The 14,186-nt window shown below is 42.7% G+C and overlaps 1 protein-coding gene across 1 annotated transcript; it reads right to left on the reverse strand.

Moving 5' to 3' along the window:
• PRSS35 (serine protease 35) lies at positions 1 to 11,766 on the reverse strand. The gene is made up of 2 exons (XM_040060602.1): positions 11,681 to 11,766; positions 1 to 6,007 (listed from the first exon to the last, which is right to left on the reverse strand). The coding sequence occupies exon 2, from the start codon at positions 5,989 to 5,991 to the stop codon at positions 4,750 to 4,752; it is 1,242 nt and encodes a 413-aa protein (XP_039916536.1). The 5' UTR covers positions 5,992 to 6,007; positions 11,681 to 11,766; the 3' UTR covers positions 1 to 4,749.
• Between the last annotated feature and the right edge of the window lie 2,420 nt (positions 11,767 to 14,186).

Consider the following 14,186-nt stretch of genomic DNA (forward strand, 5'->3'; position numbering starts at 1 on the left):
ATGAAGTTTGTGTAACACAACCACAGCTAACAAAGTGTATCATGACAGAGGAAAAGAAAAACAACAGAAAATGTTTATTGACATAATAAGTGCATCATATAATATCAGAGCAAAAGTTTGGATTTGTTTTTTCAAATGGCTTGTCATTTTACGCAGTTAAAAATATGATACAGTTTCTGTCAGTCTTTAAAAAGCTAAGAGCATGAAAGAATCCTCAAAGCTACTTCTGGAGGTTTTTAACCTAAATGCTCTGACACTTGGAGCAAAAGGCTGGTGCAAAGGGGACCCGAACATACTTCCAAATCCTTTGAGATTAGAGTGAAATTTTAAGCTTTCAATTTAATAACATTCTTTTTTTTCCCCCAGTCATACTTTAATCCAGGAATTTGTAGATGGAACTATCTGCAATAATGTCTGCTTTAAAATTAGAAGCAGTTTATTAAATTTCTATGGATGCCAAACACAAACAGGAGACACTTGAAAAAAATGTATTGCCTAGAATTTCTAGATACATGCAAAAAATGGACCCAACATTTCAATGCCTTAAGTCTGAGATTTTTTGTTTGATTTTTTTTTTCCCCAGTGGAGAACAGCCTTTACAAGAATCCCAACAAAAGGTCAGGTTTGAGAAATTCCCCTTACTCCCTACACTCTTGGTGACCCAGTGTACTGGGAGGTTCATACTGCCAAGCTTTTTGGTCAGAACACACATCTGCTGCTTTTCAAGGACTCTGAATGAACAGTAGCGTAATCCCTGTGGATTCAGGCATGGATTGTAGATCAGGGTAAAAACCCATGCCTATTAGTGGTCCCTGCCCCAACCTGAGTCCTCTCACAGCCCTTTCCTTGTTGCTGTTGGCTGGGAAGAAAAGCCTTATCTTTAACAGTGAAAAACTGCCCATGAAACTTGTGAATTCCACATCTTAATTCATACTATTCAGTGTCTACCCTCTGCCTACTCTCTCTCACAATCCATGCCTCTGCTACCTTGCAGCCATTTCATCTGTTACTTTGTACACTTTCTTTATCCTTTGCATACCATCTCCATCTTCCTGGTCTTCCATACCATGTACTTCTTCTTTCTTCCTGTTTTATTTGCTGTTTGCTGCCAGGTCATCCCTTATCAGCAGAACAGAAAGAGCTCCCCAGCTGCCTTTCTCCTCCACATGTGGATGAGTTATTTTTTTCTTTTTTATTTAAGCCATATTCGTGCTGATTCATACTCCATACAGACACATAAATCTGCAAAATTAAGATGGTAAATCTTAAGAAGTCAAGGAGTTTCTTTGAGCAATTATTAAAGCATTGGGCACTCTATACCTCATATAACAGAAATAATTTTCCTGCATAATGTTGTTCATTTCTTTTGTTAATTTACTACAAACTTAGATTTAACTTTTCTCATTGCAGATAACCCCCTTGACTTCCACTGTGTCTCAGAGCCTCATATTAAACACGTGCACAAATACCTTGCAGAAGCTGGTCTGGGTGTATTAATGGCTTACATATGAGGTTTATCTTTGACTCCGAAAAAACTTACTTGTTGACTTTATAAATTCCAGTAGCCCTCTAGGAGAAAAGAGATTTGACTGAGGTTGTTTTTTCCTAAAGCCGGGAATACAGTTGAATAAAAAGCTCTACTATACCAACTCTTGTGGAAAAGAATAAGTACTGATGAAAACAAATGATGTACAGCCTGGTACCTGAGAGAAGAAAAATCCTTTAGGGAAACATCACAAGGGCTGGAAACCCAGCCTTGCTGCTGGTGTCATAGACAACAGAAAGATCTGATCTACTGAGATCATATTTTCCTCTTCATATTTTCTCACTGGTTACTAGATAGTAACTGCAGGTTTTTAAGAAAATCTGAGATGGCTTAGAAATTCTCATCCCCTTTGCAGTGGTGGGTACCAAGAGCCCTGTGCTCATTGAATTCCTGGGACTGTGTAGAAGTACTTGATGTATGAACTATTCCAGAATTCCCTGTAGCAGGTAGTCTCAATGCCTACATAAAGCATTTATTTCCCTATCAGGTCAAGTGGAACACCAAAATGTTGCCTAGCATGCAGAGACAACACAAAAAACATTTTGTCTGTGTCTTCCTCTACCTGCATTCCTTGACCTGAAGGTGCTGACAACACCAAAACTCAATCAAAACAACATGAGTTCTCCAAGCCTGTATATTTTCATGTGTTTGTGCATTGGCACTGAGACACTGAGGTTTGTTTGGTTGGTTGGTTTTTTGTTTGTTTGTTTTAAATTAATTTTTATGTTGCTCTGGCCAACCTCTTTAATCTCTTAGTACCACAAAATGAAGCACTGAGCATCTAGTATTTATTCTCTGAAAATAAAGGACCTCAGGTTGTGGCTGAGATATTTACAACAGATAATTATTATAACAAGATCATTTGGAAGCTGACATCAAACAGTTTTCATTTTTACCTTGCTCCCAATTTCCAAAGTGATAAAGAAATAGATTTTATTTCTTCTGAGGAGGTCCACACCTAAATAAGACTCAACAAAGCAAGAAATTTGCTAAGCCCCCTTATCTTGACCACTTTTGGACCCAAATCAATAAAGACAATAATTGTAAAAAAATCCATAGACCTGGGTTGTCTTGTATTAGATTAATGATGTGGTACCTTATTTGTCACAGTAACTATGGAAAAAGGCACTTAAGAAAAACATTACAGACCTGACTAAAAATACTGTAAATCTGTTGCATAGAGCAAGAGTATTAAATACTGGACTGAGGTGATTTAAAATTTCTGTCAGCAAAGCCACATGTGTTAATAGAGATGTTAACAACAATAAAAAATAATTAACCCTACAATCTTAGAGATTTATTTCTAAACTTTAAAAATTATTACTAGTTTTCTGCAAACAATCACACAAAATAAAATTAAAACATAATAAAGGAAGAAAAGTTAAGTGTTTCCTGGAAATGAAAAGAAAAGAAAAACTATTAAAAGAAATAGTTTCCTTTAAAGTGAGATCTCTTCCAATGAATGAAATATTGTTAGGGTAATGATGTAGAAGCAAGTCTTAAATTTTATGCTCTGGCAATAATAGGACAAAGTTCCCTGCACATTCAGTGTGTCAGGTTATATACTTTCAACCATCTACCAAAAAAAATGGGTTATTTAAAATCATCTTATTTCATCAAAAGATGTTTTAAGCATGTTTTAAAGATTCCAACAAACAAATAGTATTTTAAAATCTTGTTGTATTTTTTGCCCCTGCACAGGAAAAAAAGTATTTTGATCAGCATAAACTTATGGTAAAAAAATTAAGTATTATGGTGGTGAATACTCTGAAAGTATTGCAACCCAAAGGATATGATCAGAAAGGCACAGTATCTTTTTATGTTATTAGATTAACGTAGCACCATAACAATTCTGTGTAGTTCAAGATCTTGACATAAAATAAAAGATACAGACTTATATAGCAATCAACAACAGTTTTTAAGAAGGTGGTTTGTGTTTAAAGGTGTGTAAAAGTCAAGCTCGGTTTGTGTTTTCATTAAAAACATGGTTCTGCAAACATATTGAACCAAATTATTGGCTAACTACTGCTGCTATCTAACAAGATACCTTTTATAATGCACAGGATAGTTCTACCATTCAGAAGGTGCTATAATTTATTTGGGAAAAACTTTTAGTTAACCTTGTGAATTATGTTGAGGTGGAGTCTGAATATAACATGATTAAAATCACACACTTTGCAAAACTAAAGCCAAACTAAAATATTGATTTCCAGCTCCCAGTCTAATACATACTATCCTATCTATGAAGCTGAACTCGTACAAAAGTAATTTATAAAAACTGAAAAAATGTTTAGCACCCAAAAAATATATCATCTGTGAAGCTCCAAATGATTGTCAAGTAGCCACTTCAGGAGTCAGTGACTTCTCCCAATGGTAAAGCTAAACATTTCACTAGAAACTAAACCTACAGTTCTCCAAATACTAATTGGAAGGTGAATGCGTGTGTTTAAGATTTTATAACTTCTCAAAGAATGTTTAAAGGCATTAAACTATGTCCAGATGTGTCTTCTTCTTCCAAACATGGAAAGTTTTGTTTAACTTCTTTTTTTGCTGTTTTTACTGAGCAATGAAGAGAAGGTGTAACCCTCAGCTACATAAATTTGGAATTTCCATGGGAGTGCTCATGCAGCAACCAGAAGAGGAAGTTTTCCAAACTAACAATCATTAACTATAGTGCTGCTTCTCAACATGGACCTATGGTCTTTAGAGAATACCAGAATAACATATTGTTCTCATTCAGCTCTCTGGATCATTCTGCATATACAGTAACAAGCTATATGCACAACTTGCATTTGAAGAATTGGAACAGAACCCTGAGAAAAGTAAATCCATTGGGGAAAAAAATAACGTACTGTTCAATAACACCAGTTTGAGATATTTCAACCCTTTCCCTGGGAAAAAAAAAAGACAAACAGGTGCAGCCATTTTTTCCCTCCCGAATGACTTGAATTTATCACAATTGCAAACATAAATATAGTTTGGGATTTTAAGTGTGTATCGAGGTTGATTACAATTAGAAATACTTTGTCTGACAATTCTACCCTTCCCCTAGCAATTCAGCATTCCTTAAGTCACCATAGCACTACTTGCGAGCTTTGAGTTCAGAAACATTCTGGTGTGGAGGGATGTTCTTCCAGTCACTGTTGCGGCCGCCTTTCACTCTACGGCAGTGAGGGTGCTCAGCAAGTGAGGCTCGGCTCTCTTCAGCCTTGTGTGCAATTCCCATCATTCCCATGTATCCAGAAGCAAATCTGGGCATATTTGAGAGGAGTAATTCGTACCGCTACATTGTAATCCTGCTGTTCGCCATTGATGTCCACCCACTGATGGCCTGAGTAAACAGCGATGATCTTGCGTTTCCACTTCTTTTTGTTTGGCTCCTTCAAACGGAGGTAGATGCCAGACCCTGTGGAGCCAGGCTCAGCATCACAGTACTGATAAAACAGATCATTGGACTCATCAGATATGCTACAAAATCTATAGACCAGCTGCCCAGACCGATCATTGTCAAAACCTGAGAAGTGGATCATGCTCCCAGGCATCATTTTGATCGTTGGGCTGATTCCCAGCTCCATGTATTTCCTTTTGTGGGGACGCTTGAGCTCAAGAACAGCATAATCATAATCCAGGGCAATATCGCCAGAGACACCCTTAAACCAGCCTTTTGGGATGTGCGTACTCTTCACCCGGGTCCACTGGAAGGAGGGCAGGCCATCTGAGGTCCCTTGTTTCCTCCCAGATCGCCTCTGCTTTCTCTCATCACCTCTGGATTGTCGACTTAATTCTGTGCCAGCTTTGGGATCCTCTTTGGCCCCAGAAATTTCTCTCCTACTTCTTTTACCGCCTTTGCGTTTCCTGCCGTTGCCTCTGGATTTCGTCTTCATCAGGCCCACCCTCAGTCTTTTGCTGCCCTTAACATAATCCTTGCCATTGTGCAGACAGTGGGCTGCTGTTAACACGTGCTTGGGGGAAACCAGAATGCCACTGCAGCCCGTAGAGATCTTCACAGCTGTGTTGAACGGAAAGTTGGTCATAAACCTCTTGTCATAGATGCTGAACCTACTGTCTGTTCCATATATCTGCCTCTTCTTTCTCAAAGGCCTTCGTGTGGTTGTGTTTGCAGCTGGGTCAAGCACTGCTCCGAGGACATTCACTTCAGTCAGGATCCGTGTGCCATTTTCAAAAACAGTCTCATAGGATAAGAGGTTCTTCAAGTCAGACAAGCTTGGCACTGGCAGTTTTCTTTGACATTCAATCCCACATACACTGCTCAGCTCTAATTTGGTTTTTGCTTCAAATTTAGGGCTGTCAAGGGAGAAAGTCCTTTCTCTCACAATCTGGGGAATCTTCTTTAAGTGCCAAGTAAAATCTTGTTCAGTTTCTGTTCCATTACTGGTACCCAATATAGGTATGAAAAGTATGAATAGCAGTAACATGTGCTCCATTTTATTTTATTTTTTTCTAAAACAAGAAAGAGAAATTTGAAAATACACTTTGGAGATATATACAGTTTTCTTAGTATCTTCTAAGTATAATCATGCAATTTTAGAACTGACATCAGTGAAACAGCTACAATCTGCTCAAAATAGAAATGCCCCAGATATTCCTTGTATTGCCTCTGACTCTTCCAATTGTTTCTAGCAAGATGGATGCAGATGATTCAGCCAGCATGCACACTGAGCTACCTACTGGAAGATAAAACCAGCTGAGTTTTACCTGTTTTTCCCTCAGTGAACAGCAGTCTTAGTCATTCCACTCAGTAGAGCATCCTGGTTTGATTTATTCCAAAGGTATGCAGTTACATATTACGTTTCTGCTTCTCTTTTTTGTAGCTATTTAGTTGAAGGTAGAACAAGGTTGAAAACCCTCAGTGTATTTGAAAGTTGGGATCCAAGCAGAGATGGATAAACAGACTACACTTGTGAGACTTAGGAACCCTTGGGAAACCAGACCAATTGTGTTCTTTCCTGTAATGGCCAAAGCGTGGCTTTAGCTGACTTAAAAGTCACCAATGATTGGTTCTCCATTACCCACTCAGCTGAGAACTATGAATCTGCCTGTGTGAAAAATGGCACTTTGCTAACTGCTATCTCAGGGAACCAAGGTTTTCTAGGACAGACAGACAAATGAGGAAAGGAGAATGCTGCTGGTGTGGAGGAGTCTCCTGGTTGTATATACATGCAGCAAAGCTCAGCCAAGTAGAAGGGACAAGTCTGATTACTCATCACATGTGTTTTTCAGGATCCCACAAAGGCTGTAGGAACTGTGCTGTGCCTTATGGATACGTGGGGAAGGCCCCACCTACATGGGGTGATGCACCACACCAAGAGCTAATTCTTCAAATGGGAAAGACAAAAAGCAGTATTATTTCCATCTGTAGTTGGGAAACATGCAGGAAAAATGTAACATTGTTAGAAGTCTGAGGCAGAGCCAGAAATTGAACCCAGAACTTTTGATTCTGAACTCAAAACATTACTGAAAAGACCATTTTTCTCTTTTAGCAGCACTGATGTCAGTGGCATTATCCAACTACTGGCAGCTGCCACTGGGAAACCTGCGTTCAGTTCCAACATCCTTCATTCCAATTACATGGAAACCTCAGCAGTGAAGAAAGAAAGGGTCTATGATTAAACTTTAAAAGCCAAGCAATTCAAGGATTTGTATGTGGTTAAGCTCTCTGGTTTATATCGCAATGGCAGTGTAGGCCAGAGCAAACAAACCGCTTTCCTTAATTTTCGTTTAGAATAATAGAAGTGGTACTCTCCAGTGAACAGACTGGCTACAGGCTAGCTGAAGATCTAGCATGAAAAATAGAGGTATATCGAAAAAGAAGTGGGAACATTGCTTTCAAAGCTGTGTAATGGACCAGTGACTCAAAAGATTTTTGAGGCATCTTTACCACATAGACACATTTGCTGTCTATAGTAAGTAATATTTATAATTTTTTAGTTAAGTAAGCAGGAGAGTTCAACCACAGCTTGTTGCTTCTGATGCCAAGTTCAGAGCATGGATTTGATTCCGCATAGTTTTGACACTTTTAACCTTTGCCAGAATGGAACACGAACTTTGAGCTGGAGTCCACTTACTAGGATATATATACTATATTTTACAATACAAGGAAACCCTCCCTGGCTTTAAAGTAGCTAATTCAGGTTTTGAAGATGCGTGGACTTTCCTAAGACATCTGGAGATTACAGTGACTCACAAGTCTGAGCTCTGGGCTGTATGTAGTCATATGAAAAGATATCTGCAAGTTTTGAAAGCAGAGCTGGGGAATCACCCCAGGCACAAGATTTTGTAGAGGGGCACCAGTTGTTCACACCAGTCTAGCTTATTGGTATAGCAGGAATGTGTGCATTTAAACATTAACTTTGGTATACAATGTTACCTTCAAAGTGTTGGTTCAGTTATTGCTCAAATAGCACTAAATCTGAGCAGGAATAACTATTTTACTTATCTGTGGGTAAGTTAGAAGGAGCTAAAAAAAAAGAGAAAGTATTATAATGAGAACATAAAAATACGTTCCTGACCAGATCAAAGGCTTGCCTGTCTTAAAATCCTGTTTCTGACACTGACTAATTGTGGTTGCATAGGGTAGAGGATAGGGATAGGAATAGGGTGACCATGTATGCCCCTCCTCCCTCACAGTTTCTTAATTACAACCAGTTGTACCTAGTGGACTTTAGAGCAGAGGTAGGTTCTGTAGTGTAAGGAAACCTTAGTTAATTTCTCTTCCATGGTTTGACAGTATTCCCGTGAATGCAGGTAGTATTCCCTTGAATACATATAGAATTTAGTAGACATAATGTTCTGCATCCAGGAGCTCCACAGCTTAACTCCATGTTGTATGAGGAAGCATCTCCTCATCTTTATTTCCAGCCTGTCACAAACTAGCATGGTTTGAGGATAAATAATGTGATATTAATGTAGAAAAGCTGTTTAAGTTTGCTTTGCCCTAATACAGCTGCTGAACGAGACAGTTCTAATGTCAGGCTTGAGAATGATTTTTCTTGCAATCAGTCTGAAGACTTCTCAGAACATTTCCTCCTTCCCCTGGAGGTTGTATTCTCTCTCCACTTCTCACGCCGTACAAAGTTTTTTCCCTATTATACTCCTCTCTTTCTCAGCTTTTCCTTAGGATCTGGATATTTGATATTCCTTTGTAGCTGAACTTTTTGAGCCCTATGGAAAGTTTAGTTATTAACTGCTTGTTCACACAGAAAGTCTGCATTGATGTCATTCCACTGTGATGGCTGATGTCTTCCCAGATGCTGTCATAACTAAGTTTATAGAAAAGTCCATTTTTTCCTCTCTGCTTTATAGAAAGACTTTCTGCAAGCAGATAGGTGGGGTACTATGGTTCCCTTCTGCCACTCTTTAGAAAGAAAGGAAAAAAAATACCAAACAAAACAAAAACAAAAACAAAAAACAAAAACAAAACAAAAAACAAATTAAAAAAAACCCAAAACAAACAAAGCACAGAACCTTCAATAGATGCCTTGGAGTTTTCCATTTGAAACATGATACCCAAGTGCTCCCTACTTACAAAGGCAGTCTTGGAAGCCAAGATTCCCTCATTTATAATGAACCACTTGTCACTGGGAACGAACTAACTACACTTCAGGATAACTGGAAGAAGTTCAAGGAACTTGATAAACATGGTAATTCTCATTACAGACCAGAGTAGTGGTTCTGCTAGGCAGCTTTGTTGTTTCCAGCCATGCATTTAAGATCTGTTTACTAACCCCATCTCTACTGTTTCGAGGAGGCCAGCTGCAAGTACGGGCAGTGTCAGCAGTTACCGTGGCCCAGTAGAGGCTGCTGGCCAAAGGGAAACACAGGGCTCCTCTTGCCAGATGATGAGGATGTAAATGTGTAAATGGGTGCAAAGATAGCTTTGCAGGGCGAGAGAAGGGGGGAGAGATTACAACCTCCAGGGGAAAGAGGAAATGTTCTGAGAAGTCTTCAAGCTAATTGCAAGAAAAAAACCTCTCAACATGTTACCCATTCTCCATTCTTCCTCCACACCCCAAGATGCTCTGCCCTCTCCTTTCCTTCAATCCTTTCCCATACAGATTTTGGGTTGGCTCACAATAGCTGGAATTCTTGAGGCAGGTCTTTGAGGTATGACAAATTGCTTGAGAGAAGACAAAATGGAAACCAGAGAGATTCCCCAACTATATGAAAATGTTAAAATTCTTCCTCCAGTTTCCAAACTCAGCTGATAACTTTGGTGGCATTCCAGCTACCAGGCGTATCCATATAAGTAAAACTATTTTTAGTTCTTCTCATTTCTTGCTTCTAACATTAAACATTTCTGTATCCACAGAACAAAAACTACCTAATTTTTTTGGATATCCTTGAAATATTTTGTCATCATAATCTACCTTACTCCAGCTGAATGCATGTCAGATGCTCAGGAAAAGGCTTATAGTGTAGCAGAGCTGGAATAGGTTTCTCTTCTGGCTGTCACGGAAGAAATTTACATGTCAGCGTAGCTCAGACAGAAGAAAAATTCAGTCCAGCTTCCTGACAGTGTTTTATTTTAGGTCTGTTTGGTGCAGAAACCCTGGGGTTTCCTTTTTCTTGTAGGAAAGTCTACACATTTCAAACTAAGTTTTCAGAATTTTAAATGCAATTTCCAGGCAATAAAATAACAGAGGCTGCTATAGTAACCTTCTCCTTTAACTGCTTTTTGGCCTTATTCTTGAAATGACCTGAACGTTGGAATTCGCAGTTCTACTCTGACAAAGCAAAACAGAGAACAAATTTTTGATATCTCACACTTCCTGAAAGAAACCATTGCCCTAATCTTATCCGCCACTGCTCCCCCTTCCCTCCTCCAGGTGTGCTCACTCCTCACTCCAATGGTGTACGGATGTTGTCCCCCTCTCCGACTTGCGGGAAAAAACCCACTGCGGGTCCTGGCTCCTACAAAAACTTAGGCAGCTTCAGTACTCATAGGAAGAACTAATTTTACACGGCAGGCGTGACAGCTCGTTTCTGAAACCCCCCACGCGAGTTAAATAAAGGACCGCGAGTAAGCGGCGCCGGCGGCGGCTTCCCCCCGAGGCGCAGTGCCCGCCGCGGCCGCGGGGCGGCGCTCCCGCAGCGCCGGCGGCTGCCCCGCGCCCGCCCCGGGATGCTCTCCCCGCTCCGCCGCGCCGGGAGGAGCCGCAGGGGAAGGAGATCACGCTCCGCTTCTCAGCGGCTGCGGGGGTCCAGCCTTTCCGGCCGGGCAGCGGCCCCGGGACGGCAGCGGGTAAGCGCAGACCGGGAGCCCGCCGGAGGAACGGCGAGGGCGGCAGGGCTTTGCTGGGACGGCCGCCTACCCTCTGCCCTCTCCGCTGTTGCCGGCTGCTCCTGTGAGTTCGCGTGTTTAAAGCCCAGGGCTATCCTGGAAGAAGAGGAGGATTTGGGGAGTAAGCCTTTATCTCTCCTTAGGCATTCCCTGGTCCTGCTTTCCGCAGGAGGCTCTGCTTTTCCGTGCCTGATCCAAAGGAGTTTACCCCCGCTACAAAGCCTGAGATTTAAATACCTTGGCACGGCTCCTTTATTTTTGCTATTCCAAGATAAATCTGCTTCCAGCAGTGACGAATCTGGATGAAATCAGTGTCAATTCCAGAGGAGCGCGGCGATGGTAGCGCTAATACTGAGGGGATAGGAGTTTGTTTTGAAGGGTGAAGAGGCTCCTTGCCTGCTCCCCGCGGAAGGCACAGCGAGACAAACCCCCGAAAACCCAATAAATGTACCCCTTGGCTCAGTCCCGTGTGAAACCGGCTTCAAATATGAAAAACAAGGACCACATCAACGCGTGGCGTTTTAGTCCTATCAAAAATAAGTCCATCAGGCTAAAGAGGCAGGAACTTTATACAAAACATCTCAGCTGCCAAACTCACGGCTCTGACATCGCTCAGCCCCATCATTTAAAAAAAAAAAAAAAAAACGACCCGCGTAGGAAGAACGACATCGCCAAAACTATCGCTTTAGAGACTCTGGTTACCTCGCACCGCCCGGTCCCCGGCACCGGGCAGTCCCCCCTCAGCCCCCATCCCCAGCTCCGCTCCTGCCCAGCCGGCTCTCTCGGGGCTGCCTCTTCCCCAGAGGCCGCGCCGGGAAGGGTCTCGGTCATACCTGGCAGCCCGCAGGACGGACGGAGCCCCGGGGCTCAGGCTCCCCGCTCCTCGCCGCTCGTCCGCCGCCCAGCGCCCGCGGCTACTGAGGACGGGGCGGGGGGAGCGGCCAGGTCTTCCCAGGCGGGGGAGGGGATGGAAAAAGGAAAAAAAAAAAAAAAAAAAAAAAAAAAAGAAAAGAAAGAAAGGGAAAAAAAGAAAAAAAAAAAAAAGGCGAAAGGGAGGAAGCCGAGGGGGAGGGCCGAGGGGAGCGGAGGCAGATCCCGGTGTCTCCTCGGATGGGAAGGGAAGAAGGGGCTCTGCCTGCGGGGCGGGGACGCGCATCGCCCCGGCGGCGGCTTCCTCTGGGCGCCGGGCGCGGGGCCGGGGTGACCAGCACAGGCACGGGGCGGGAGGGGCCGCCGGGCCGGGGTGGCGCGGCGGGGACGGGCGGGGAGGTGGCGGGACCCAAGGGAAGGGCAGCGGGGCTCGCACCGTTCGCACCGCTCCACCTGTGTGGGTGGCGGGGTCGGGCGGCGGCTGCGGGGAGCGCCGCTCCCTGCCCCGCCGGAGCGCTCCTGAGGAAGGCGAGGAGCGGGGAATGGCGTTCCCACGGACGGTGGCCTGCCCGCTCCTCCCTGCCCTCTCCCCTGTCTCCCGGCTCCGCTCCTCAGGGACCCTTCCTGCTCCCCTTCTCTGGACCATCCCCTCTCTTCTGGGCCTCAGAGGCCAGGTGAGAAGCAAGCTTCCTCCTTTCCTCACCACTCTCTGTTCCTCTTTGCCTTCCTCCTTTCCCTCGGTGTCCCCGTGGTCTTGCCTCCCAGGGCAGAAAGCTTTGTGTGGTGGTCTCTCCTCCTTGGATCGCCCCCTGGCACTACCACAGGGCCCTCCCCAAAGCTTTCTACTGCCACACAGATGCACAAGGTGAAAAGTACCCTCACTAAGCAGTTCTGCAAGTGCCTAATCCGAGCTCTTCCATTGACCTCATCTGCTGAAAACTCATTTCATGCTAAATGAAACTGATTTCCCAAAACCAGCAGGAAATTTGTGGCATTGCTGTAGATCAGAGTGAGATCTCCAGATTGCTGCTTCGTTGTTTTAATCATAGGCATATCCTTCCTTTAAAATCTTGACTTCAAAACCTTAGTGGAACCAAATTTGTAAACATGTTGGAAGTAAGGCTTTGGCCGGCAATCTGCAACCTGCAGTTCCAGTTTGAAGACTGAGGCTTATCTCTTTAAAATGTAGATTTTTTTTTTTTTTTTCCCCCCAGTCCTGGTTTTGTTGTTTGTGCACACAACTTAAACCCAAAGCAAAATAGTAATCTAACAATAATAATTCATGTGCTGAAGAAAATGAGCTGAAGAATTACCAATGTAATTAGCATGGCAAGACAGAAACGCAGGTAAAGTAGTGAAGTTTTGCAAGCAATTTATTGAACATAAAAGCTTCCACACGGGGTGAGACCAAAGGCTTTGCTAAACCAATATTGGGTTTCATCACTGAAAGCAGTATTTCCCTCCAGCACTTTCACCACCATAAAAATATCAGGCTCAGAGATTTTATGAGGCAGGTACAGTAAGTAACCTTCACTGGGTTTCTCTGACAGGTACTTGCCCATCTTCCCTTTAACCTACGTGGATCTGTAGCATCTACAACATGTTTTGGTAACAAATTCTCCAGGTCAAACATATATTGTGGAAAATCTTGCCTCTTTTAGTGTCTTTTCAACCTGGCTACTGCTATCATCATTTGATGCTCACTAGTTCTCTACCATGTACTCTGTAACTCCTCTCCCACCCTGAAGGAATTCTATTTAAGTTAGCTGTGCTTTGCATTAAAAACATTCCTGTTTTTCATCCTATTGCGGAAGTTCAGGGACCAGAAAAGCATCTGAAGGAAGATGCAGCCAAACACTTCTTGGCAGTGGCAAGTAGAAAATAGGGAGCAACAGCTATTTTCATTGGGCAGCTGTGTTGAGCTACATCTGCAGCTAGGGAGATTCAAACTGGTCATGGGGGAAAATTTCTTCACCAAAAGGAAAACACAACACTGGAACAAATTACCCAGGCAGGTTGTGGAATCGCCATGCTTGGCGGTTTCCAACACTCAGATTAAAAAAGCCACAGCTGATCTGATCTAGTGTTGGCAGTAGTACTGCTTCAAGGGAAAGTTTGGGCCAGGTGACCTGCAGAGGTCCCTCTCAACCAATACTTCTGTGATTCTTTACCTACACAGAAGATGCATATATAGATTTTTATGGCAGCAAAAAGATATGATTTGTTTTGTTCTTGTCTGATTTCTTAACACTTACTGGTATTTTTTTTTTTTACTTTTATTGGTCTGGTGATCACCAGGCTAATGTTCTCATAGGGCAATTTTCATAACTCCAGGATTCTCCTTCCTGAGAATTAATGACCAGATGAGATCCTGCCATTTTATAGCTCAAGTAAGGGCCCTTTTCTTCTTGTGCAGCACTTTACACTTATCTACATTGAACTCTACTGCGATTTTATTGCTCGGTTACT

Source organism: Hirundo rustica, chromosome 3, assembly GCF_015227805.2.
Source record: "Hirundo rustica isolate bHirRus1 chromosome 3, bHirRus1.pri.v3, whole genome shotgun sequence".
Classification (NCBI taxonomy): Eukaryota; Metazoa; Chordata; class Aves; order Passeriformes; family Hirundinidae; genus Hirundo; species Hirundo rustica.